This window comes from Cydia fagiglandana, chromosome 6 (assembly GCF_963556715.1).
Source record: "Cydia fagiglandana chromosome 6, ilCydFagi1.1, whole genome shotgun sequence".
In the NCBI taxonomy this organism is placed as follows: domain Eukaryota; kingdom Metazoa; phylum Arthropoda; class Insecta; order Lepidoptera; family Tortricidae; genus Cydia; species Cydia fagiglandana.
Genome location: NC_085937.1, coordinates 9,227,375 through 9,252,659, shown reverse-complemented (window position 1 = coordinate 9,252,659; position 25,285 = coordinate 9,227,375). Strand labels below are relative to the sequence as shown.

General features: G+C 37.8%; 1 protein-coding gene across 1 annotated transcript in view; it reads right to left on the bottom strand.

Moving 5' to 3' along the window:
* Positions 1 to 2,145: 2,145 nt before the first annotated feature.
* LOC134665116 (sterol O-acyltransferase 1) overlaps positions 2,146 to 25,285 on the bottom strand; it is a 60,282-nt gene continuing 37,142 nt past the window's right edge. The window contains exons 6-11 of the mRNA XM_063521944.1: positions 18,206 to 18,335; positions 17,588 to 17,734; positions 9,438 to 9,575; positions 5,019 to 5,196; positions 2,401 to 2,551; positions 2,146 to 2,227 (exon numbers count right to left, since the gene is read on the bottom strand). Coding sequence (XP_063378014.1) covers positions 2,406 to 2,551; positions 5,019 to 5,196; positions 9,438 to 9,575; positions 17,588 to 17,734; positions 18,206 to 18,335 — 739 coding nt within the window. The 3' untranslated portion in view covers positions 2,146 to 2,227; positions 2,401 to 2,405. The remainder of the gene's footprint in view (positions 2,228 to 2,400; positions 2,552 to 5,018; positions 5,197 to 9,437; positions 9,576 to 17,587; positions 17,735 to 18,205; positions 18,336 to 25,285) is intronic.

The window sequence follows — 25,285 nt, the reverse complement described above, 5'->3', positions numbered from 1 at the left end:
TGAAGTAGTGCGGTACTGCAGTGCAAATAAAAAAAAACCGGGCAAGTGCGAGTCGGACTCGCGAACGAAGGGTTCCGTACCATAATGCAAAAAAAAGCAAAAAAAAAAACGGTCACCCATCCAAGTACTGACCACTCCCGACGTTGCTTAACTTTGGTCAAAAATCACGTTTGTTGTATGGGAGCCCCATTTAAATCTTTATTTTATTCTGTTTTTAGTATTTGTTGTTATAGCGGCAACAGAAATACATCATCTGTGAAAATTTCAACTGTCTAGCTATCACGGTTCGTGAGATACAGGCCTGGTGACAGACGGACGGACGGACGGACGGACAGCGAAGTCTTAGTAATAGGGTCCCGTTTTACCCTTTGGGTACGGAACCCTAAAAATAATCACTTACCTACCTACTAACTTCAAAACTAAGTAAAATAAAGTACCTATATGAGTTTTGAAAACCAGAGTGGCTTCGACCGATGTCATCCATGGTCCCTATGATTTTAACGTTGCTTTTAATTATTCGTTTAATCGTTTACATTGTTTACAATTTAGACGAGATTTTAACATATATATTAGAAAACGTTCCATAGGGGCCAACTGAGAACACCGGTAGCGACAAGCATCAGTGTCACACCCTATCCCAATTTGCGAGTTTAACACACTTAAAAAGGGACACAATCCAAAAACAAACACCGCGGGTACACATTTACACGTCACACCAATTTAGCCCTTTCATAATTTACCTACTTTTTATTTAAATTTAAACTACCGAGTTTAAACAAATAAGGCCCACTTGCACCAATCCACTAACCCGGGGTTAACCGGTTAAATCTGGAGTTACCATAGTTACCAGTACAATTTGACATTGGGTTGACGGTTAAACCGCTTAACCCCGGGTTAGTGTGGGATGGTGGAAGTGGGCCTAATGGAGTTATATTGCAGTTTCCTGGCGATTATGTTGTTTAACAATCATGGCATGGAACTTGTGGATAAAGGTGGCGTTCGGATGTAAATTGCAGCTGCATTACTGTTGGAAGTTGCAGGGAAATTGACAGTTACAGGGGCTGTACAACCCCGCGCCGCAATTGAAACATCTCTTCGATATCTTTAGAGGAGCGTTAAGATCTTCACTGAACAGATGACTGTTTTATTTCTATTATTCATTGTCTTTCCTACATAGTGACCAGACTAGAGTGGCCATAGCCAAAACGCCGCACTGCACCTAAATTTAAAATCTCCGGAACAGCGCGAAGAAATTACACTCTAAATTATCGAGGCTTTTTACTACTTGTTTTTACTAGGTGTTTGTTGTAAACCTTCGAACGGTGTTTGGGCTGACATCCTAGTTAGGAACAAATCGGGATAACCCGGACGGATGACGTAGGTACATACTAACTAACACGCGAACCTTAACCTTATTAACCGCGACACACGCAGTATTACCTACAGTTAACAGTTAAAATCTCAGTTATCTGTTACTTATACATATACATCAGAACGAGCAAAGTATTTGACTCACGATTCAACGATTCTCAAGTACCTTACCGTATAAATTGTATAAATAACTTGGATAGACTACACTCGATTTAATCGATGCAGGAGTAGGTAAATAGGTACAAAGTCGATCAAGAAGCTTCACATGCAATCAATTTAGGTACTTATTCAAGTCACACGTTTAAAACAAAATTAGTCTGTTTTAGTTTTGGTCACTTAAGTATTAGGGTATTAGATATATGTATAAAATATAAGTTGTAAATACGACGTTATTATGATATAAAGTATAGTTTATTTATATTATCTTACATTAATTACAACAGCAAAACTGACTACTTAAATGACAAAATAACAAATATCTCTACTGGAAGTATATTCGAACATTATACTCGTAAATCTCATCTTAATCTGTGATATGTTATTGACATCTATAAAATCTTACAAAATAATCAACTATGTATTTATATACCTACTAGAATGTAGGTAATTAAGTAATCCGTTACTCTTCAAAGTTTAACTAGGTACTTTCTAAGTTCTGTGAAGTCAGACCAGCCAAGCTAACTCTGCACAAACTTATCTGTGACAAACGGCACACGCCTCCATAATCGTTAATAATGTTAATATCCTACGAAAATATGACGGCTGTCACTACAGCCCCACTTCACACAGGCTTTCCCACCATTTTTCTGTCAAAGTCGATAAACTGTGCACAATTAGCTTCTTAGACGGATTGTAAGCCCCCATTCGCACGATAGACCGAGCGACCAAGGCTTAAAGTCGAAAATCCAAAAACGCTTGATAAAAAGCGCCACGTCGACGTCGTTGGAATACATACATGGTTTTCCATTTGCGCCATTCAAACGCTTTTTTAACGCGCGTTGGAAAAGCTGTCGTGCGAATGGGGGCTAAAGGGTTTAGAAAGGATTTTGAAATGTCCAATTGGGTTTGAGAACAATTTCAGGGCACGACCACGACTTGGGAATAAAGAAGCTGTCATTTTCCGAAGGCGGGCAGTTCTTGCGAGCGAAGTATTCCATCGGGTACAGGCTCCAGAGAATACCTGTTGACACATCCAATCAGTTATCAAAACCGAACAATTAATACATTTTATTTCGTAGATGAGCGTTTTTCTTTTTTGCCCTTTTTTATATATTGTGACCGTTTTTGGCACTTTTGTGTTATTTCTAGTTAGGATCGCGAGCCCTTTTCATCCGGAGAAAAAAAGTGTCCTAAAATTTCCATACATTTTTCAAACTGTTTGTTACCGCCATAAAAAGTATATGGGGAAATGGTAACATAATAAAAAAACTCTGTGGTAATAATACTCGACAGCTTAATCAACTGTAGGTTTTCTATTATTTTTATAGTTTGTCCCAAAAAGTAGGCATTAGGTACCTAACATACATATTTTGCGGCAAAAGTAACGATCGCAACTGATTTATGTAGCACTTTATTCTCACCTATTCTGTTATTTATTATTTATGTTAAAATTCGGTAGGTACATGCGCGTTATCGACAAGTGGTTCAAATTTAATAAACAGAGATTAAGTAGAAGCGATCGCTCGGAAATATACATCTAAATTCAGAGATGTGAAAAATACTTTATAAAAAGCATTTAAATACAAAATACAAATAGGTATTTTCAAAATACTTTTTTAAAATACAAATACTTTGCGATAAAAGGTACTCTGAGTAGTGAATATGAACCTAGTCTGAGTTAAAAAGTATTACTCGGAATTTCCGAGTTGAAAAGACTCTTTATTCTTTGAAATCAATCCTCTATCTAAAGTGCAAATTTCTAGTTGTTTGCTCATATTAACCGGTAGGATGTAGGTATGGATGATGGTTTTTAACGGCCAACATTTAAAGCATTAATTTGTAATGTTTTACAGCTATTATAATGCCTCTCGTTAGTGTGATGAAAACGTCTTGTTTGTGTTTCACCAGGGCAAAAAGTTTGTTTTCCTCTCGTGCCTTGAAACCCTCGCAACACTCAAGATTCAACTTTTTTAACCACTTGCTACGCTTGTGGTCATGTGCGACGTTACAAAAAAGCAGATTCAACAGTTCCATGTTAAAAGAATGAGACAGTTGCCAGGATTGTAACATCAGAAGAGATTGTAACTCCTACCTTCATTACCTACCTACTATAAAGTATTTTGTATTTTGAAAATAGAAAATAGGTCCCAAAAACTATTTCAAATAAAATACAAAATAGTTTTCTTCAAAAGGTATTTAAATACAAAATAGGTATTTTGCATTTTGTATTTGCATTTTAAATACAAGTAATTCAAATAAGTCACATCTCTGCCTAAATTACTTATACAATTATGTTTGTGTCATTATTTAACCAAGGTTTTGTATATCTCTCACCAATATGACTATCGTTTCATTCTAGCCCCTATCCGCCGATGCAGAAATGTTTGCTTTGCTAACATCTGTTGATTGGCGGTCATAAACAATTGTGATAGGTACAAATGTTATGATAACAGTAGCAAAACATTATAGTCCAACAAAGTTATTGTTTGTTGACGTTATATGGGCGCGAGTTATTTGTTTTATTTATCTATCCTTTATTATTTGAATTATTTCGCAATACTCGCTTCTCCTGTCCAAATTGTTTTAGAGAAGTAGTTATGAGGTGTTAGATTACACGTACAGTGAACACTTGAGGTAGGTATAAGCGAATATTACATTCCATGATAAAATGAACAGTGGAATCCTTTGTCCATTTATAGTTCGTTTTTTTAGCATTAGGAATAATTTGCAAGAAGGTAAGCGATCTTGACATGTCTTTTAATTGAAAAACGCTTTTTAAGAATCAAAAACTATTACATATGAAAACAGAAGAATATAAATGATCGTATTAGATTCATAATTGTTACATATTTGCCGTAACTTATTTTTAAAATGTGTTTTTCAATTAAAAGACACTTCAAGATTGTTTACCTTATTTCTAATGCTAAAAAAAACGAACTATATGTCTATTCGAGTAATGGTCATCTAACTATTCGGAAACCAAATGAGCAGGCCAAAGATAATTTTAATAGAGACATTTCCGGTAATGTCAACCTATTGTTTTACTGAAATATAGCCGCAATAAACGCTCCGAGCCTGTTATTACTTACATTATTCTCAATTCTTTACAAATCTGCGGCAATTTTAGTCTCTATTTAGTCAAGGGTTGTTTAAATATAAAAGCTTTGTTAATCAATTGCGAAAATTTAATTTAATTATCGTACTTATAACATTTCTAAACGCCGAGGTCTTTGGGATTTGTATTTAAGAGCGCAACCTGTAACGTCTTACTTCATTTAAATTTCGATAAACCTACATTATGGAGGTACTTACTTAGTCGTACTATCCAATTTTGCTATGAGAAATGTATGGGTGCCCGTTTTTGAATGTTTGAGCATAGTTGTAATGGAACTATGTAAACCAAGTTAATTATCCTTGCCTATGGATATGTTTGATGTCCCGCCACTGGCAGGTAGTGACATAATATATCATATAAGTATTCCACCTACCATTCCCGACGAAAAAGGCCAGCCACATAAACAGGTTCATGGCACTAGGATACCGGCGGCCGCTGGCGGCCGTGACAGGAACCAGTAGGACGCCCAAAAACCCGAACTGCATCATCAGCACCGGGTAAAAAAATCCGAACGACAGCGCTAGGATCACTTCATGCGCACAAGCCGATACCTGCATCAGAAAATATGTATTTCAGTTAATAAAAATAACGCTGACAGCTACTATCCCGTAGGGCGTAGATAATCGTTAAAATTTCCATACTAACTATAAAACCGTAATATCGGACGAGAAAGACAATTGAAGAGGTGCCTATAGGGTATTTGACTGTATTTAAAATAAAATATTTTACACCTTGTACGATATAAAGCACCAGAAGATTAATAAAGAAACGTGAACAGCAGTTATTTTTAGACACAATTTCCATTTTTAAACCCGTATAAAACTATAAAGAGTAGGCAATTCGATTGTGACGTCACATCATGCTAGTGTTTCATAATATATATTTTCTCAAACATGCAATGAAATATTGATGTTATGTTCCTTATAATAGGCTGCGAAGTATGACGTTTCAGGTGCGGCTAGGACAAAAGGTATTTAATGGAATTTCATACAAATCTTGCAGGCCTAGGCCGGCAAAGTCCTCTTTTTTAATTTTCATTTCACAGATATTTGTGACACAGCATCGTGGCATTCATCCATAAAAAAAAACTAGAGGCAGTATTGGCTTTATGGTTCGTAATGACACTGCCACTACGCCTATAAAAAAAAAACAAAAATAATGTTTGCTATAATTTGCAGTTTTATTTGTTTAAAATCAACATGAACTTAATAAATAATACATTATTAACCAAATTTTATAATTTTAAATTATAAATTTAACTACACAAATAAAAACATTTAAAATATTTCATCTAAACGTTAGCGGTAAAAAGGTCTACTCAAACACGCGTAGTTATTTTTTTATATGGTTGCTTACGGCAATTTTATTATTTGAGAAACTAAGAAAAATGGCTTACAGTTTATTAGAAACAGTTTTGTGGCATATTTTAAATGAATGTAACTACAAATTCATCAACACTGTGGAAATTATACTTATTTACTCCATGCATAAAGCAACGATGTATGTGAAACATGATATCAATATGAAATACTATGTAAACTTATGCGACGAAAACGACAGTCAGACGGATACAAGGCCAAAAAATCAAAGATACATGAAAATATACGGGTAGTAAAAATACACGACTCGTGTAAAACATACGCGTGATAATGATATAGGTACGTGGTACGTGTTGGTTATATTTTGGGTGTAGTTAACTTTTAGTTTTTTCTATAAATAAAACTTGGGTTTCGTGGATTTTTTATTTTATTTATTTCATTGCATGTTTGAGAAAAGCACTATACATACCTCGGCGGGAAATGGGGTTGCCCGCGCTCATACCTAACTGGCCTCGCTTCGCTCGGCCGTCTATATGTCTTCGGCCGGCAACCCCTTTTGTCCCGGCCTCTGTAGTAATGTACTATTAAATTCTATAGTAGCAATATCGTTTTGACAATTCGAAAAAAGAAACTGATTTGACTGTTAGGCAAATACCCTATTTAAACCTATCCGCCTTGCCTGTTTTATGTTTGTATGGAATAGGAAGAAAAACTGAGGTGGTTTAAAAGCGCACATCAAAATTTAAATAATACTCGCAAAATATCTCCAAGTCATCATTCACAAAAAGAAAACGTGATATATTTTCGATCTAATTCGACGAATGAAGTATGTGAGTAAGGGTTCTATCTTCCGTACAATATCGATTCTCTATTACTCACGAACAATAATGAGCTGTTATCCGGCGGACCGGCTCTAATGCGCCTCGCATTTATATTTCAGGAAACGAATGGAAACATTACATTCGGCATCAGATACAATCCATCATTTTTGAACCCAGGTAAGTAGGTACTCTATTCTTTTCGTCGTATCGATTTTATTTATCTCGGAAACTAAGAGGTACACATTTCTGGTTTTTATTAGGTATAATAAACCATTTTTTTCTTCAAACTTAACACGTTCGCGGACGCTCAGTCACACCAGTTGGACACCTAAATTTTGTATGGAAATATTGGGACTGTTATAGCATTCCTGTCACTACAAATATATCTTTTAGGTTTGTATATGACGCGTAATGCTATGCAAGGCGAATGCTATGCAATCCGCGTCAATATAAAGTATATTTTTTATACGCTATGTGACAACAAATGCTATACAATTCGGATGCATAAGCATGTCTGTCACATGACGTAGTCAAGATGGGATTTTATATGACATCGCATGTTATAGCATTCATACATCGTGCTCGATGGACTTGATGGCTGAGACTTCTGACTTCCTAAGGGCGCGATTTTTGCTCTAAAGACTCATTTGCTGACCTCTTCAAACAATTTTCTTCTTCTGTTTTGTTCCCTCTTTGCTTATCATTGTAATATTGAGTCCATCTCATACATGCCCCATGTCAAGCACGTTCGCTGTTCATTCGACCTCAAATTATGTGATACTACCTACAAATTATGCGTTGGAGACTGGCTCTAATCTAAAGGCCCAGTCATGGGTCTCATAGCATGTTGTAGAGAGCCGAGTTGCAATGTTGAGCTCTCTTAAAATGAGAGGTTTGTTCTTCTAGCTGTCCAAGGTATACGCAGCATTTTACGCCAACACTACTTCTCAAAAGTGTCAATATGTACCGCATTACACTTTTTCAGTTCCCTGTAACGCACCGCCGCGTTAAGTTCTGGACGTAAAGCGTCCACCACTTTTCCTGCCAAGCGATGATTCACCCAACTTTATATTCTTTTTCGGATGCATCTGCACCAAATACAAGGCATGAAATATACACAGAATGATACCACAAATGCGTGTCATAAGGTGCTTACCTTGTGGGAGGTGATCATCGAGCGCCAACAGGCTATAATTCACAATTATATGACCAAAACTATGACTAGTAACGTAATTATTTCAATAATAGGTATACACATTCATGCCTCACTTTTTCACATTAATCGTTATCAAAATTTTACTGTAGTATAATTAACAGCAAGTAAACACGTTTGTTTATTAAGCACAATGAAAAACTTAAAGAAATTGTAAGAAAAACATTAATTACGATTTTTTAAAAATACGTCAAAATCGCTATCGCGCACGAAATTGACCCAAATTACATGTGTCCACTCCCAGACGCACCTGCCGGGCTACTAAGGGAGCTGCCATACAAAGACGAATGCTATAGCATCCGCGTCACAGAAAGGGGGGCCAATTTGGAGACGTCACAGGATAATTTTTAACTTCGATAAAACTATGTAATATGGCAGTACGCATTATTTGACTCTGGTGACTGGTAGAGGAAAAGTTGATGAATAAAATTATACTGTGGTTAAGCGGATTGATAAGCATTTCAACGAAGAAATTTAAAAAGAATAACGGATGCAATAGCAGGCGCGTCACCAGGAGGAGTACAAAAACGGATGCTATGCAATCCGCGTCCGCGAACGTGTTAAAAGGGATTTATATGCGGACTGCGAAACTAAAAGAGAGAATGAAGTTCATTAGGTACTTTTTAAGCAAAGATTCGTTGATTTTATCAGTTTTGTAGAAATTAGTGCTTCGAATTTGACAGATGATGTGGATGGCACTTTTGTGCTGTACGGCTCCGTACATAGCCCGGTAATTCTGTTGTCATTATAAAGTAGATATTCTAAAATTTAGACCTCAATACATGGTGAAATACAGCACTTAACTCTATTGCTTTTAAATAAGGCCGTGTAGTGATTGTAATAAAATGAAATAGGTACTTAATACCTATACAAATTGGACCCAAAGGAATGAAAATATAGCTTATTAGCCTGGTCCACAATTTGTTCATGTGGCAGGGTTGTTCCTACACTGTAATATCCTATCAATGGGCCTAGAGAGAAGACAAATGAGAAAAATATCACGAGCGATATTGAGCCATTAGGGAGAGACTTTGCCTTGTGTTTGTTTACTGCTATGATGGGTGGTACAGTCGCCTCAGATATATTAGAGCGGCCAAGGTGCTCATAAATATCTGAACATGCCTCTATTGTAACATGGTGCCCTTGATTATTTTCTGTCAATGTACTGCATCTCATCGTCATACTTATGATCCCTTAATCCATAATACACCGTTTCCTGGGAACTTCCACGAAATCTGTATAGCAATACAGACAATAGTAAAATTACATTATTTTGATGTCAAAGTGTACCTAATATGGCCTTATGATTTCAATAGTCAGCAACACGTCTGGACTTGCAAGCGTCCATAGGCCGTTTTATTTGCTACCTATCTGTGGTAAAACATCCTTTGTACGTATAACAGCTTTATAACATACACAAGGGAGTGGCATATACTTACGAAGAACACGGCGAAGACAGCCCCCGCGCGACCAGTGTACGGGATCAGCGGCTTGTATATGTGATCGCGCAGCCAAGAGTGTACTACGCGGTTCCAAGCGCGGTAGAACTTGGAGAATTGAGATGTCGTCCACCACTCCTGGTATCAATGTATGTAGGTATAGTATGAGTTTTCTCAAATTTTATCAATTTTTATGCTAAAGATCTTTTAACCCTTTGACCGCCGTTGGCATGTATACAAGACAACGATAGAACGATACACTGGCGCCGCTGTCTTGTATACAAGACACAAATTCAACCGCTCGGTAAATGTGAAAAAACATCAATTGTAGTATATTTTTACACTCGTGTTAATGTTTTAGGTCTTTGATTTTTAAAATAATTGCATTTAAAGCAGATAAATAAATCCATTCTTTTATAATAAGGCAATCAAAAAAATTGCTCCAGTTTTCAACGTTTTTCATGTTCCTCGTCGCCGTTGTCTTGTATACAAGACAGCTAGGGATGGGAATGTTAATTCGATATGAGAATATTAGAGATGCAACGGATAGTTGTTTGGCCGGATACTGGATATTCGGCCTGACCTTCGGCCGAATATCCGGTATCCGGCCGCCGAATATCGGCCAGCAGAGCTGCACCTACATTTCGCTTTTTCAGGTGCGCATTCTGCAGTTTTGACCTGTTTCTAAGTGAACGTTCGCGCGGACACATTTCTAGGTTCGAAATGAGTGCGCGTGCAAGTCAGTTGAATCTCTAAATTGTTTTAAAATAATAAACACCGTAATATAATAATAAAACAATAAAATTATGACCGTGACTGTTTCTTAAATCCAATTTGTTTACTCCAAAATCAAGCAATGGTACTATCCGGTATTCGGCCGGATAGTAGGGCAGTATCCGGTATCCGGCCGGATATTAAAATACTGGCCGGATAGGGCGGATACCGGATAGTAACCGAATATCCGGTGCATCTCTAGAGAATATTCAAAATAAATATCAAGTGGCCAATCTGGTTTTATTTAAGCATTTGAACACCTGTTAAATGCCAATTGGTGATAACTAGTAACTAGAATACGTTAAACGAGAGAGAGACAGGCATAACTATAGCTGGAGTTCAGGGAACTTGTTCAGCTGTCCATAGTAGAGTCAGACAAGTAAATCTGCCCTTGTGGTCTATTTGCAGAACAAATGATTCATTTTGAGATGATAGTGTAGTGGGGAGTGATACCCTGCAGTGACCGCTTCGCACAAGAATGGTACCTACAGGCGGACGCTCGGACTAGTCAGTGTCGCCTAACTATGAGAATGTTATGTATTTGAAATTGACGAAAAATTATTATGGTAGGGAGGGTGTAATACGGGAACTGACAAGCTCTTCTAAGAAACATGTCGAATGTGAAACATGCATTCCCGAACATTTCTGATCCCCACCCTTATCCAATATTATTGTTCTTCACTCATTGACAATTCAACCCACGTGTCATTTTCCCCAAAGTTCCGGTACATTTATATTATCGACACACGATGCGCGGCTCTAACCATACGCTTATAAAGTTTACGTACCGACAAGCGCTTACGCCGTTGACCTAGAGACTATTATTACTTAATCCGCGCGGAAACGGTCCTTGTCGGTCTGCACTGCGGGCAGTCCATGCGCGCCGTTGTCATGTATACAAGACTTCTCGTAGAGCCTAGTGCGGTGATATTACGTCATGAATCGATATTGTTTAGTGGTTGTTTTTAATGATAAAGACCTTTATTTTTAACATTGTCGTGTGTAAAAAATATGTAAATTTTTGGCATTCTCGAAATAAATTAAAGTTGGTTAAGAACAAAGCCAAATTGAGAAGATTTTTACCATAAATTGTAAATATCGATATCACATTTTCCAATCCCTAAACTTTTTATTAGTTGTTTACTTAGAATTTACTCTGGCGTGTGAGTGAGCGTCTTTGCGGACTAGGTCCGGCGGCCAAAAGGTTAAACAAAAGCCATTGTTTTTTTGTGTGAGCGGTCGGCTCCCGTTGGCAAAGCAACAATGTCGTTTAAAAAGCAATTGTATCGGGATAGTATTAAGGTTCAAATCTATGTAACAGCTGATACGAGTAATGTTTTGGTAATGTAGGACGATCGACCAACTCCATGTACGCGAGCCCTCATATTAATACATCAATTTGAACCTTAATACTATCTCACTACAGTTGCTTTCTAAATTACATTGTTGCTTTGGCACGTGCCTAATACGGGAGCTAAACCGCTCGTATAAAAGAAATAATTGCTTTTGTTATAAGCTTAGGGTCTTAGGCGTAAAAATAATTTGAGGAAAAGCATACTATACGTGATGTTATATTATCGGCGGCCGATCGTAAGATCAGGCATATCGTGAAATTCTTAAACATACCAATCGTCAAACGTGAAAATATTTGTCACGTGAACAACTTTACGATCTGCCTAATCTTACGATCGACTGCCGACATATATTAGGTACTTACTTATATATATTTATGTGACAGTTAATGTTCGCGGTTTCAGGGTTCCATAGTAAAAGTTGGGTACACTACACGATTCCGAAATATTTTATGCCGAATTTTAGAATATCGAATTTTATTATTCCGATTTTTAAATGCTCGATCCATCATAATTCCGAATGTCGTAATTACCGAACGATGAAAATCACGAAGTTTTATATTTCCGAATAGCAAAACCGCCGATTTTTTAAAATTCCGAACCACATAATTCCGAATATTACAATTCCGATCGTAAAAAATACCGAATTTAACATTTACGATTGTTGAAATCACGAATTCCGAATTGTCATTATTCCGAAATTTTGAATTCCAATTTGACGTGATTCCGATTTTTTAAATTCCGAATAACGAAATTCCGAATTTGTTCATAATAATTAATGATACCTACGTCGTTAAAGTAAGCAGAAATGCCTTTTAAAATTTCCTATTTTACATAATATGTATTATAAGAGTTACTCACAAACACAATTTTTCAACATAATTATGTATTATGTATGTTTCTACATAATTGTGTATGTAGTTAGTTCTGTTTCTAAAAACACTTTTCTGTGGGGGGTTACAGTTCTAACCTAACCCGCTTTTCTAGTAGCGGTTAGTTTCTGTAAAGGTCGCAGTTCTAACATAACCCAACCCATTTTTCTAGTAGCAGCTGGTTTCTGTAAAGGTCACAGTTCTAACCTAACCTAACACATTTTTCCAGTAGCAGTTGGCTTCCGTGAAGGTCGCAGTTCTAACCTAACCTAACCCACTTTTCTAGTAGCAGTTGGTTTCTGTGAAGGTCACAATTCTAACCTAACCTAACCCACTTTCCTAGCAACGGTTGGTTCCTGTAAAGGTCGCAGTTCTAACCTAACTTAACCCACTTTTCCAGGAGCAGTTGGTTTCTGTAAAGGTCGCAGTTTTAACCTAACCTAACCGATTTTTCTAGTAGCAGTTGGTTTCTGTGAAGGTCGCAGTTCTAACCTAACCTAACCCACTTTTCTAGCAACAGTTGGTTTCTGTAAAGGTCGCAGTTCTAACCTAACCTAACCCACTTTTCCAGTAGCAGTTGGTTTCTGTAAAGGTCGCAGTTCTGAACTTACCCATTTTTCTAGTAGCAGTTGGTTTCTGTGAAGGTCGCAGTTCTAACCTAACCGAACCCACTTTTCTAGCAACGGTTGGTTTCTGTAAAGGTCGCAGTTCTAACCTAACCTAACCCACTTTGCCAGTAGCAGTTGGTTTCTGTAAAGGTCGCAGTTCTAAACTTACCCATTTTTCTAGTAGCAGTTGGTTTCTGTAAAGGTCGCAGTTCTAACCTAACCTAACCCACTTTTCTATTAGCAGTTGGTTTCTGTAAAGGTCGCAGTTCTAACCTAACCTAACCCAATTTTCCAGTAGCAGTTGGTTTCTGTAAAGGTCGCAGTTCTAACCTAACCTAACCCTCTTTTCTGGCAACAGTTCGTTTTCTTGGGGGTTGCAGTTCTAACCTAATCTAACCCACTTTACAGACAACAGTTCGTTTTCTTGGGGGATGCAGTTTTAACTTAACCTAACCCACTTTTCTGGCAACAGTTTGTTTTCGTGAGGTCGCAGTTCTAACCTAACCTAACCCACTTTTCTGGCAACAGTTTGATTTCGTCGGGTTGTAGTTCTAACCTAACCTGAGCCACTTTTCTGGCAACAGTTGCTCCGCAACTGCTCCGGCGCTGCGGGCATAGCAGCCTCTTGGCCCTTGCGTAGCAAAGCGCAGGCACTAATGCTCGCCTCAGCCGCTTCGGCTGCTCTGCGCTTTGCTACAGCGGGCGTGCTTCCCCTCCGCGCCTCTATCTTTTTACATACACTCTAGGTGTAGGACAGACAAGACGACGTGGATGTGGGGTGCTCCGATTCGGATTTTGGTTAGTGAGACTTAAAAAAGTGCGTTTAAATCTTATTTTGAAAATCACGAATTTCATTATTCCGAATTCACAAAAGATCGAATTTCTGAATACCGAATTACTTTATTTCCGATCGGTCAATGATTTTTCGGAATAGACAAATTCGAGAAAAATATTTTCGGATTTTTTCTAAATCGGAATTTTAAGCTTTCGTCCATATGAAAATCGGATTTTAAGTTTTCGGAAATAACACAGTCGTGATTTTGTTCTTTCGTGGTTTTCAAAGTCGTAATTTCGATATTTCGGTCATGTAAAAAATCGGGATTATGAAAATCGAGGTTATGAAAGTCGGAAAAACGTATTTCGGAATATTTGGGTGTTCCCTTAAAAGTTGTTTGGTTTACATAAGTACCTATAGATAATAGGTACCGTCTTTTAAGAAAAAAATTCTATTTTATGCCTTCAAGGGTCATCACGAACCGTCTCGAACACAGACTTGATGACTTCCAGCCTCCCGAACAAGCCGGTTTCCGAAAAGGCTATAGTACCATAGACCACATCCATACGCTGCGGCAAGTTATACAGAAGACCGAAGAGTATAACTTGCCATTATGCTTAGCGTTTGTGGACTATGAGAAAGCCTTCGATTCGGTGGAAACATGGGCGGTGCTTGAGTCTCTTCAGCGATGCCATATTGACTATCGGTACATCGAAGTGTTGAAGTGTTTGTATAGTAACGCCACCATGTCGGTCCGAGTACAGGAGCAGAGCACGAGGGCGATTCCATTGCGAAGAGGCGTAAGGCAGGGAGACGTTATCTCTCCGAAACTGTTTACTGCCGTAATGGAAGACGCCTTCAAGCTCCTGGAATGGGAAGGACTTGGCATCAACATCAACGGCGAATACATCACTCACCTTCGGTTTGCCGACGATATCGTAGTCATGGCAAAGTCGATGGAGGAACTCAGCATGATGCTCGATGACCTCAACCGAGTTTCAAAACGGGTGGGCTTGAAAATGAACATGGACAAGACGAAACTTATGTCAAATGCCAATGTTGTGCCCAGTGGCGGATTTCCCATAAGGCACAGTAGGCCCGGGCCTAGGGCGGCGAGATAGTAGGGGCGGCAAATTGTGACAAAAAATTCGCTAAAAATAACTCAAAATTAGGCCAGGCAACGAATTCCCAAAAAAAGGTACCTATAGAGGGAAATGCTTGAAACACAATTTTTGACTTTGTACCTAACTTTATTTGGACTATCTAGGAGGTGAACATATCAAAAGTCCCCGGCCGTAGCCCTTGAGCCGGGGGAAGAGAGAGGTTTGAAGGTCACATTTTTTTCAGTTTTTCGCTTATATCTCGGAAACTATGCGTTCTAACGACATGATTATTATACAAAATGAAAGTTGGTTAAATTTGCTACAAGCTACAATTTTTACGATATCTGGAGGGCCCCCCAAACTTGTGCGCGAATCGCGGCGCGAAGCCGCGAACGCGAGTGTGGCGTCGATTTTGCATATTATTGACGCCTTCGCGCCTTGTTCCCTGTTTATACCCTATAAACCGTACCGTACCTCAAAAGGAAAAAACGGAACCCTTATACTCGTGCGTCTGGCTGTCCGTCCGTCACAGCCTATTTTCTCCGAAACTGCTGGACCAATTAAGTTGAAATTTGGCACACATATGTAAGTTTGTAACCCAAAGATGGACGTGTAACGTAAATAAATGAATTTTAAATATAGAGGCCATTTTTGGGGGGTAAATGAGAAAATTTAAAAATAAAGTTTTTCAAACTATATCGTGTTACATATCAAATCAAAGAGGTCATTGTAAAAATCTCAAATATTTTTTTTATAATTTTAGGATAAATAGTTTAGCAGTTAATCAAGAAAATAGGCAAAAAAATGTTTTTCTTGTTTGTTCTTTTTTAGATTTTTTGAATGTTTTTGTAGGTACATAAAAAGTCAATGTTATTGTTAAAACTGTCACTTAAAATGAATAAGTATTTGCTTATTTTTTTCGTAAAACCTATGTCCCTATGATTATGTCACGAGGACATATAGTTTCTGAGATAAGTATGATAAGCGAAAAACCGAAAAATGTGACGTTCAAACCAAACCCCCCTACTTTTGATATGTTCACCTCCTAACGAGTCCAAAAAGTTACTAAGTATAAAATGTGTCCCAAGCATTTCCCTCTATAATATATCTTTTCGTTGCCTGATCTAAATGTAGTGCTGATGCTGAGAAAGGGGCGGCTACAAGGCTTGGGGCCTAGGGCGGCAAAGACTGCAAATCCGCCACTGGTTGTGCCCATCCCAGTCTCTGTTGGGAACTCGGTACTCGAAGTTGTTGACTCGTACATCTACCTAGGACAAGTAGTCCAATTAGGTAGGTCCAACTTCGAGAAAGAGGTCAACCGCCGAATCCAACTCGGTTGGGCAGCGTTCGGGAAACTACGTAATGTCTTTTCGTCCGACATACCTCAGTGCCTCAAGACGAAAGTCTTTAATCAATGTGTGTTACCAGTGATGACTTACGGCTCCGAAACGTGGTCTTTCACTATCGGCCTCATCTCAAAACTCAAAGTCGCTCAACGAGCTATGGAGAGGGCTATGCTCGGAGTTTCTCTACGTGATCGAATCAGAAATGAGGAGATCCGTAGACGAACTAAAGTCACCGACATAGCCCACCGGATTAGCAAGCTGAAGTGGCAATGGGCAGGCCACATTGCACGCAGAGAAGATGGCCGATGGGGTCGAAAAGTGCTCGAGTGGAGACCACGGACTAGCAAGCGCAGCGTAGGACGTCCACCCACAAGATGGACAGACGATCTTGTTAAGGTCGCCGGAAGACGCTGGATGCGGGTCGCTTCCAACCGGCACGTATGGAGGTCCAAGGGGGAGGCCTATGTTCAGCAGTGGACGTCTTATGGCTGAGATGATGATGATGAACTAATGGTATCAAATCGAAATTCATATTCAGTCACAATAATAATAACTTAATATTTCAATAAGATTGATTAATGGTTGATGAAAGGATTGATTGATTTAATTGTGTAGGTACATATAGTTAAATCAATGTTGATTAAGTGTGAACTTAGTTGCGTTGAAATGTATATTATATACGTTAAGTAGGTACTCTTAGGCTATTTCATTTGTTTTTTAAACCATTTTTAGATAAAACGTTTATTGCGCAGAAATATGTAGGTAACGACGTTTTTACGCAAGAACAATTGCAACACCCCGTGATCAATGGGAATTATTGAAATATATATTTAATAAATCAGATTTTTTTGAAGTCGGTTAAACTTAATTAATAATGAAATCAAAACAATGGTACGGAAATCTTATAATCGGGCAGTCTGAAGATATTTCATAAGCATAATCGACCGTTTCTATCAGTAGTTAGTAGATACATAGGTACCTACACTTTAGGGCTAGAAAGCTCCACATTCGATGTTAGATCCCTGTAGCCACATTTTTCAAGTTTCTAATTAAAATATCTTGTTAAAAGGCATTCGCGCGAACACCTGGGACGAGGAGCACATTTTTCTGACTTTAATATTAACTTAATTTCCCCCTTTCAGCACCTACATCCCTACAAATAGAAGGCTACGTTTCTGGAGTCAGAAATGTGATAGGAGACATCTCTTTATTCTTGTTCAACTAATATACCTTTGAACCTGATAAATAGGACCGGGACTGAATTTCGACGTATGAATTAGGTTTTATATTTGGGATGACACTTATATTTCTTCGACTTACTTCGTAAAATAATCTGTCTGCGAATTTTAGCATCTCGGCAAAGGCGTTCAGCCAGGCATGCAGAAGGCAATAGAATCCACACAAGAATGATATCACCCCGGGCAGCACACACGCGAACATGCTACGGACTACCGTGCCTGCCTCCACCTGGAAAATGAACCTTATTTAAATAATGCAAAGTCTAAGTTGGAACGAAATGCAATTTAACAATAGGTTTAAAACATGTCCTCACATTAAGTTGAACTAGCATTTCAATAAATTCTCGTGTTGGAATGCATACTCGTAAACCATCTAAGGAAATGTTTTAAGTAAGGACGGTGGTAATGGGCGTCACGATTCACATCACTTTGCTCGTTAGCTCGATTATTTTCCTTGTTGTATTGAGGATGATTTTCCAAAATGTATCATCTGCTTAAGGTGTCCATACAAATTTGAAATAAGAAATTAGGTATAATGTTATTACATAACATGTTTATATACATGTTTTCCTTTTTTTCAAAGTCCATTTAACTCCATTTGAAGCTTTCCTTTGAGAGGCTTGTCTATAAAAAAACGACTTTAAATACTTTGATATTTTTTTACATTCGCTGACAACAAGTAATTTGTAATTCAACTAACCTTGCTTTCTTTTCCGTACTCAGACCAATAGGGCAAAATGAAGCGCTCCCATAGGAAGCTGTTGTAGAATATGATTGCTGCCACTTCCAAGAAGTTGAGTATCACTAAGCCCCACCGGATCTGCTTCGTCCTGAGAACAGATTTTTTCCCGTTAGACTCATAAAAGTCAGCGTATACGAGTAGAGGTACCTACCGGATGTTATCTATAATGAGATCAGAAGTAGGTAATAGTAACATAGAGCTATGAAATGCTACCGCCACAGCATGTCCTAGCCAGGTAGCTTATTGGCTGGTTGCTAATTGTTTCCAAAAAAAAATTTGTTACACACGCGTATTCGGGAAACGAGATAATAATAATAATCAACTAAATTTACATTAGATATCGACTAGATGTGACTTGGATATCTAAGTCATAACTTGTCGAAATCGTTCAAGAGGGCCTCCAGAATCGCAGAAACGTCAAATTTGATATATCTATCTTACAAATATCTTTAAATTATCCATATCGTAACTTGTTGAGGTCTAGTAGAGATCTAATACATTTTCAGAATCGAGCCGACAGTTTGCACAACACCTTATTTTCCATATAACAATACCACACATTTCCAAAAACACCTATACAATGACTAGTATATATATATAATTAAACATCATACTATATATAGTATGATGTTTACTTATATCTAATTACTTTAACTTATTATAACTGTTGCTTTAAATTTATTCTTAATTACGTTTCGAAGATTACCTTCTATATTATGCCTTTAAGGAAACTCATTTTATTTTAGAGAAGATATCCTAGTACGAAAGTCGTTTCCTCAGAGCTATTAAATATTTAACGGGAGGTACCTTGCTAGCAAACACTTTTTCATTACTTTAGAAAAACCCTAGAAAGCCAGCGTTATCTACCGACTTCCTCAAGTCTAGCACTCTAGTCTTCTTCGGTCAGGATCCTTACCATACCGAGCCAAGCGATTAAAGGTTAGTCAAATTTAGTGCTATCAATTTTATATTGTTAATTCCAAAGTATCGTGTGAAAAGAGTTACCTAGAAGATCACAATAATCTGTAAGTACCTATAGACAATATCAAAACGGTAGCGACATCGAGACAGACGATATTGCGGGCACCGAGCACATAAATGCCGAGCGTACGCTGTCCTATAATTGCAATTGTATGCATTCTTGGCTCGCGATACGTCTCAAACCTTGCACTACCTACAACCTATACCATACAGTTAGGTATCGATCATAATCATGTATACGATATTCTGCATCACTTTGTGGAACGTATTATTTTCTTTTCTGCCTATAAATATAATGCAATTGGCCTCGGGGTGTCACCAAGGTGTCACTCAACTGTTATACTTAAGGTGGTTCGCTTTTCATACAAAATTCAATCAAAGTTCATTAAGTAACTACACACTATTAGTACACAAATATTTCCGCATTTATCTTCTTTCGAATATTCGTTTGCGCGAAATTAACAGGAAAACAATGTTTCATACAGAAATCATGCAAAAATCATAGTTAACTTTTCATCAATTTTACGTATGTGTGTGTCACAAATGTCGTGTACAGATACATTTGCGACGTTGCCATACCATTTCCGACGTTGCCGGGCTGACCACGGCTCGAATTTGGAGTGCCGTCATGTTTAGTGCAATTTTGTTGACACTGATATTTGACAGGTAGTTAATTGACCTAAGCGAGAAGTTCGTCAGCTTAGCTAAGAACTATCATGGCGTGTTATGCAAACAGTCGCTTTTTTGCTTGCAAACGGAAGATTCCCGGTTCGATCCCCAGTCATTGTATGCTGGAACATAACTTTTTGTATTTTTGTTACACCTAAATTTCGTATTGTTTTTTTATTTTTATTTAATTTTTCTTATTATCATAAATCGATTATTAAGTATGGGCTACACGTATTCTTTTATTTTTACAAAGATAATTAGAAATTATACTCTACCTAATCTCTCTGATTTTTACAATCAGGACATCCTCACTGCAATAAAAACCGGGCAAGTGCGAGTCGGACTCGCGCACGAAGGGTTCCGTGCCATAATGCAAAAAAAAACAAAAAAAAGCAACAAAAAACGGTCACCCATCCAAGTACTGACCACTCCCGACGTTGCTTAACTTTGGTCAAAAATCACGTTTGTTGTATGGGAGCCCATTCAAATGTTTATTTTATTCTGTTTTTAGTATTTGTTGTTATAGCGGCAACAGAAATACATCATCTGTGAAAATTTCAACTGTCTAGCTATTACGGTTCGTGAGATACAGCCTGGTGACAGACGGACGGACGGACGGACGGACGGACGGACGGACGGACGGACGGACAGCGAAGTCTTAGTAATAGGGTCCCGTTTTACCCTTTGGGTACGGAACCCTAAAAAGAAGTGTATAAAATTTCCTGTGGTTAAAAATAATGGATTTTGTCTATGAATGAAAAACACAATTATTACTATAGTTTGTATTTTTTAGCATTAGAAATAAGGTAAACAATCTTGACGTGTCTTTTAATTGAAAAACACATTTTAAAAATAAGTTACGGCAAATATGTAACAATTATAAATCTAATACGATCATTTATATTCTTCTGCTTTCATAAGTAATCGTTTTTGATTTTTTAAAAACCTGATAACACTGAGTATGTGGGGGAAGCGCTGCTGGCCTAGCGGAAAGCAATTCGGAGGTCGCGGGTTCTAACCCCGGCTCGTACCAATGATTTTTCGAACTTTTGTACGAAATAGCATTTGATACCTACCTATTTATACACCGATACCTATTTTTCGGTGAAAGAAAACAATGTGAGGAAACCGGACTAATCCAAATAAGTTTACTCTCTGGGTTGGAAGGTCAGGGCAGTCGCTTTCGTAAAAACTAGTGCGCATGCCAATTCTGGGATTAGTTGCCAAGCGGAGACTGAATATCTGGGAGACCGACCAAAGCTTAGAAAACATAAAAACTCAAAAATGCGCGTTTTCTCATAGACCTAGCTAAGAGATCAAACCCCTTATAGCAAATTTCATCGAAATCGTTAGAGCCGTTTCTGATACCATCCAAATATATAAATAAATAATTATATATATAATAATTGCTCCTTTAAAGGTAAGATAACACAAAGGAGAAACAAAAAGAAATTACCTACTCGCACCAGTCTTGAACCCCAATCCTCTTGCACGTATTTCCACGAACATACCGTTACGCTATTGCAACATACTTACGTTGTGTGAAATTGTCTACTACAAGCATCACGGAAACACTGTTTGCATGTGTGAGTAATAGTAGGAAAAAGCGTGACAACAACACTCCGTCGAATTAAAAAGGTGGTTTTTGCACAATGAAGTATTCAATGTTTATTTTAATAGTTCAATATTTACTTAAAGAGTGCGCGAAACATACTTTTAAGTATACAAATACCAAGACCATTTCACAAAAAAATAAAATCTGAAATTTTGCAAAAGTGGTGCCATCTAGCGAGAGTTAAGTTTTGAGTAACCTATGCGAACCACCTTAATAATACTTTTGTCTTTTTCGCAGTAAAATGTCACGGAAGTTGAAAATATCAATTTAAAGCTGAAGCTTTCAGTGTCTTACGAGGTCGGCCGTAATATTACGTTTCATTAAACGTACGTACTTATATACTTATGAATTAATTATTTTTGTAAGCTTACAAGCTTCTAGATCACCTGCATGATTTAAACAAAGGATGAGTTTGAAGTGATAATTTTCTAATCAAACATATCTAGAACAAGTCTAGAGAAGTTCAAAAGTATTTAATTAAATGGTTTTGGTGAAACTTAACAATAAAACAGCTTAATCCTGTCATAAACATGAATAGAACGCAATTTGAAACTTCAATTTGCTGTTTTATGCTAATCCATTAGCAGTACTTTCAATATCGTTAAACGTACAATCCTTGTTTAACGATATAACAAAGCTGGAGCTTTTCATTAAGTACAATTACATAGATTGGCCTGGAAGGCTACGAAAAATACAGCAAGTGTTTCAAGGTAAAATGTGTAATTTGGACAAGCACTTTATTGTTTGGTATATTCGCCTTTGGGCTCCCTTGACGGTTTTTGTTAGGGTTCCGTACCCAAAGGGTAAAACGGGACCCTATTACTAAGACTTCGCTGTCCGTCCGTCCGTCCGTCTGTCTGTCACCAGGCTGTATCTCACGAACCGTGATAGCTAGACAGTTGAAATTTTCACAGATGATGTATTTCTGTTGCCGCTATAACAACAAATACTAAAAACAATAAAATAAAGATTTAGGTTGGGCTCCCATACAACAAACGTGATTTTTGACCAAAGTTAAGCAACGTCGGGCGTGGTCAGTACCTACTTGGAAGGGTGACCGTTGTTTTTTACATATTTTTCCGTTTTTTTTTGCATTATGGTACGGAACCCTTCGTGCGCGAGTCCGACTCAAACTTGCCCGGTTTTTTATTAATGTTATTAGCGATCCGCCCCGGCTTCGCACGGGTTTCACAAAAACTAAATAAATTATGCTCCTTCCTCGAGAATTATTCTACTGATAAGTGAAAACCTCACGAAAATCCGTTCAGTAGTTTTTGACTTTATCGCGAACATACAAACACACAGACAGACGCTGCGGGGGACTTTGTTTTATAAGGTGTAGTGATTATGGTTCATCATCATCATCATCATCTCAGCCATAAGACGTCCACTGCTGAACATAACTAGGCCTCCCCCTTCTGTTTGATTATGGTTACTTGCTGCCAAACAGAAAAGATAACAGCGGACAGTAACATTTCTAATCTTGTTTTAGTGTTTTATCTGTGCGCATTTTAGGCTTTCTGAAGGGCGTCCTAAACGAAATAGCTTTAGGGGTGGCGAAGTCAACTAGGTCCGTTCGTAGCTTTGTTCTGTGACCATGAACTCCAGAGAGATGTAATCCAATCACGATAACAAACTAGTAATACGTATAAAATCTAAAAACAAATAATAATAAGGGTTTGGTACAGATGGGTTATTTTTAGGGTTCCGTACCTCAAAAGGAAAAAACGGAACCCTTATAGGATCACTCGTGCGTCTGTCTGTCTGTCTGTCTGTCCGTCTGTCACAGCCGATTTTCTCCGGAACTACTAGACCAATCAAGTTGAAATTTGGTACACATATGTAAGTTTGTGACCCAAATACGGACATGTAACGTAAACAAATGAACTTTAAACATGGGGGCCACTTTTGGGGGGTAAATGAAAAAATGAAAAAATTAAATTTTTCAAACTATATCATGTTACATATCAAATGAAAGAGCTTCTTGTAAGGATCTCAAATATATTTTTTTTATAATTTTCGAATAAACAGTTTAGAAGTTATTCAAGAAAATAGGCAAAAAATGACCATTCCCCCCCCTTATCTCCGAAACTACTAGGTCTAAAATTTTGAAAAAAAATACATAAAATAGGTCTATGCCTATAGATGACAGGAAAACCTATTAGAAATGTACAGTCAAGCGTGAGTCGGACTTAATTACAGTTTTTGATCCGACCCCTACGGATTTTTTAAAGAGATTTCACTCACGTTTTACATAAAAAATACATTGTTAACAGTGCCGGATTACTTAGAGTAGTAGTTTTCTTAGAGTAATTGGTGATAATTTTCTGATAAGATGATCATTTTAAATATTTAACGGTCTTACCTACTTACGAGTAATTGTAAGGTCAAATTAAAAATAATGTTAAAAAAAAAGTTAAATTGAGAGCTAGCTTAAAGTTTTTTGTACTCGTCGACTTTAATGGTTGAATTAATAAAGACTTTGTAACCAATAAGCAAAACAAGCAAGTGCTTAGGGCACCACGTTCAGGGGGGGCACCAAAATGCCAGGTTGAAAAAGGTGAACTAATTTTAAAATTAGGGATAGACACGTCGTTTTTACCACACGATTTTTTTAGCTGTCCAAAAGCTAATTTGCAAAAATAATGGCGCGTATATAATTCTTTGGGAAACAATCGGTAGCAGTAGAAGAGTCGTGATTACATGCATAGATTTCAACCCACTCTTTTACGGTTCGGCGTTAGGTCTTATGCGAGGCCTTCTGCCTTAGGGGAGAGCGGGATTAAACGTGCCGATTTTCATAAAATACAAATTTGATCTATGAAAACAGTGTGAATAAGGTATGTGGGTTGCGCTATATTAAATAATGATTATTTGCGTTTCTGAGTAGCGATATTATTTTGTGCATCGTTAAACAGTTTTTTTACCAGAATTTTTTTTATGAGATAGGTCGGAACGGAACAACTAACCCCGCTATGGGGCGGGTTGTTCCGTTGCTAAAATTTATCACTTATCCGTCAAATATTTAAATCTCAGTTCACACACGCTAAAAGAGTATTTTGCAGTTCGTCGAAATATATGATAATTTGTTGTGTACTATCAACAGAGAGTAAAAAAAATCCAAAGCAAAAATGTGATTAGCCGTGGGGTTCGTTGTGCCCTCGTTTTAGATTTATTTTCCATAACTACTATTCTACTATAATGAAAGCAACGAAAACGGCTCCTGCAACCGCATAGTGGTCTGACTTTTCGCGACAAACATCATACGAATCGGTCCATGGTTTACTTGCGTTCCTATTCCCATCAGATCAACTTACCTCCGGCACGTTTAACCCCGCTCTCCCCTACCGCAAAGTTGATCTTCTGCCGTAATTACACTTGGGCGTGGATCCAAATCCAAGCTTTCCTCTTTCGCAGCTGGGCCTACTGCCTTTCTCACACTTCGCCAATTCAATTCCAAGCTCTGCTTTCTTGCATATTTTATGCATGAAAACAACCTCGCTGAGACCCTTAAATATCGAGTCCTATGCGAAGCTAGACTGATAGAAAACTGTCCCATTCCTTCTCTGTATGAAATCCTGGATTCGCGCCTGGTTGGGACTAAAAGTAAAATTGCGTTTATATATCGAAAAATTTTCGCGCTCGCTTCGCTCGCGTTTTCAATAACTTTATAAGGTATGATAAAGGTGACATTCGGGTGGTGACTGCAGCAACATTACTCTGTTGCAACGTTACTGCTGCAGTACTGTCAACTTCAGTGATAAAATGATGTG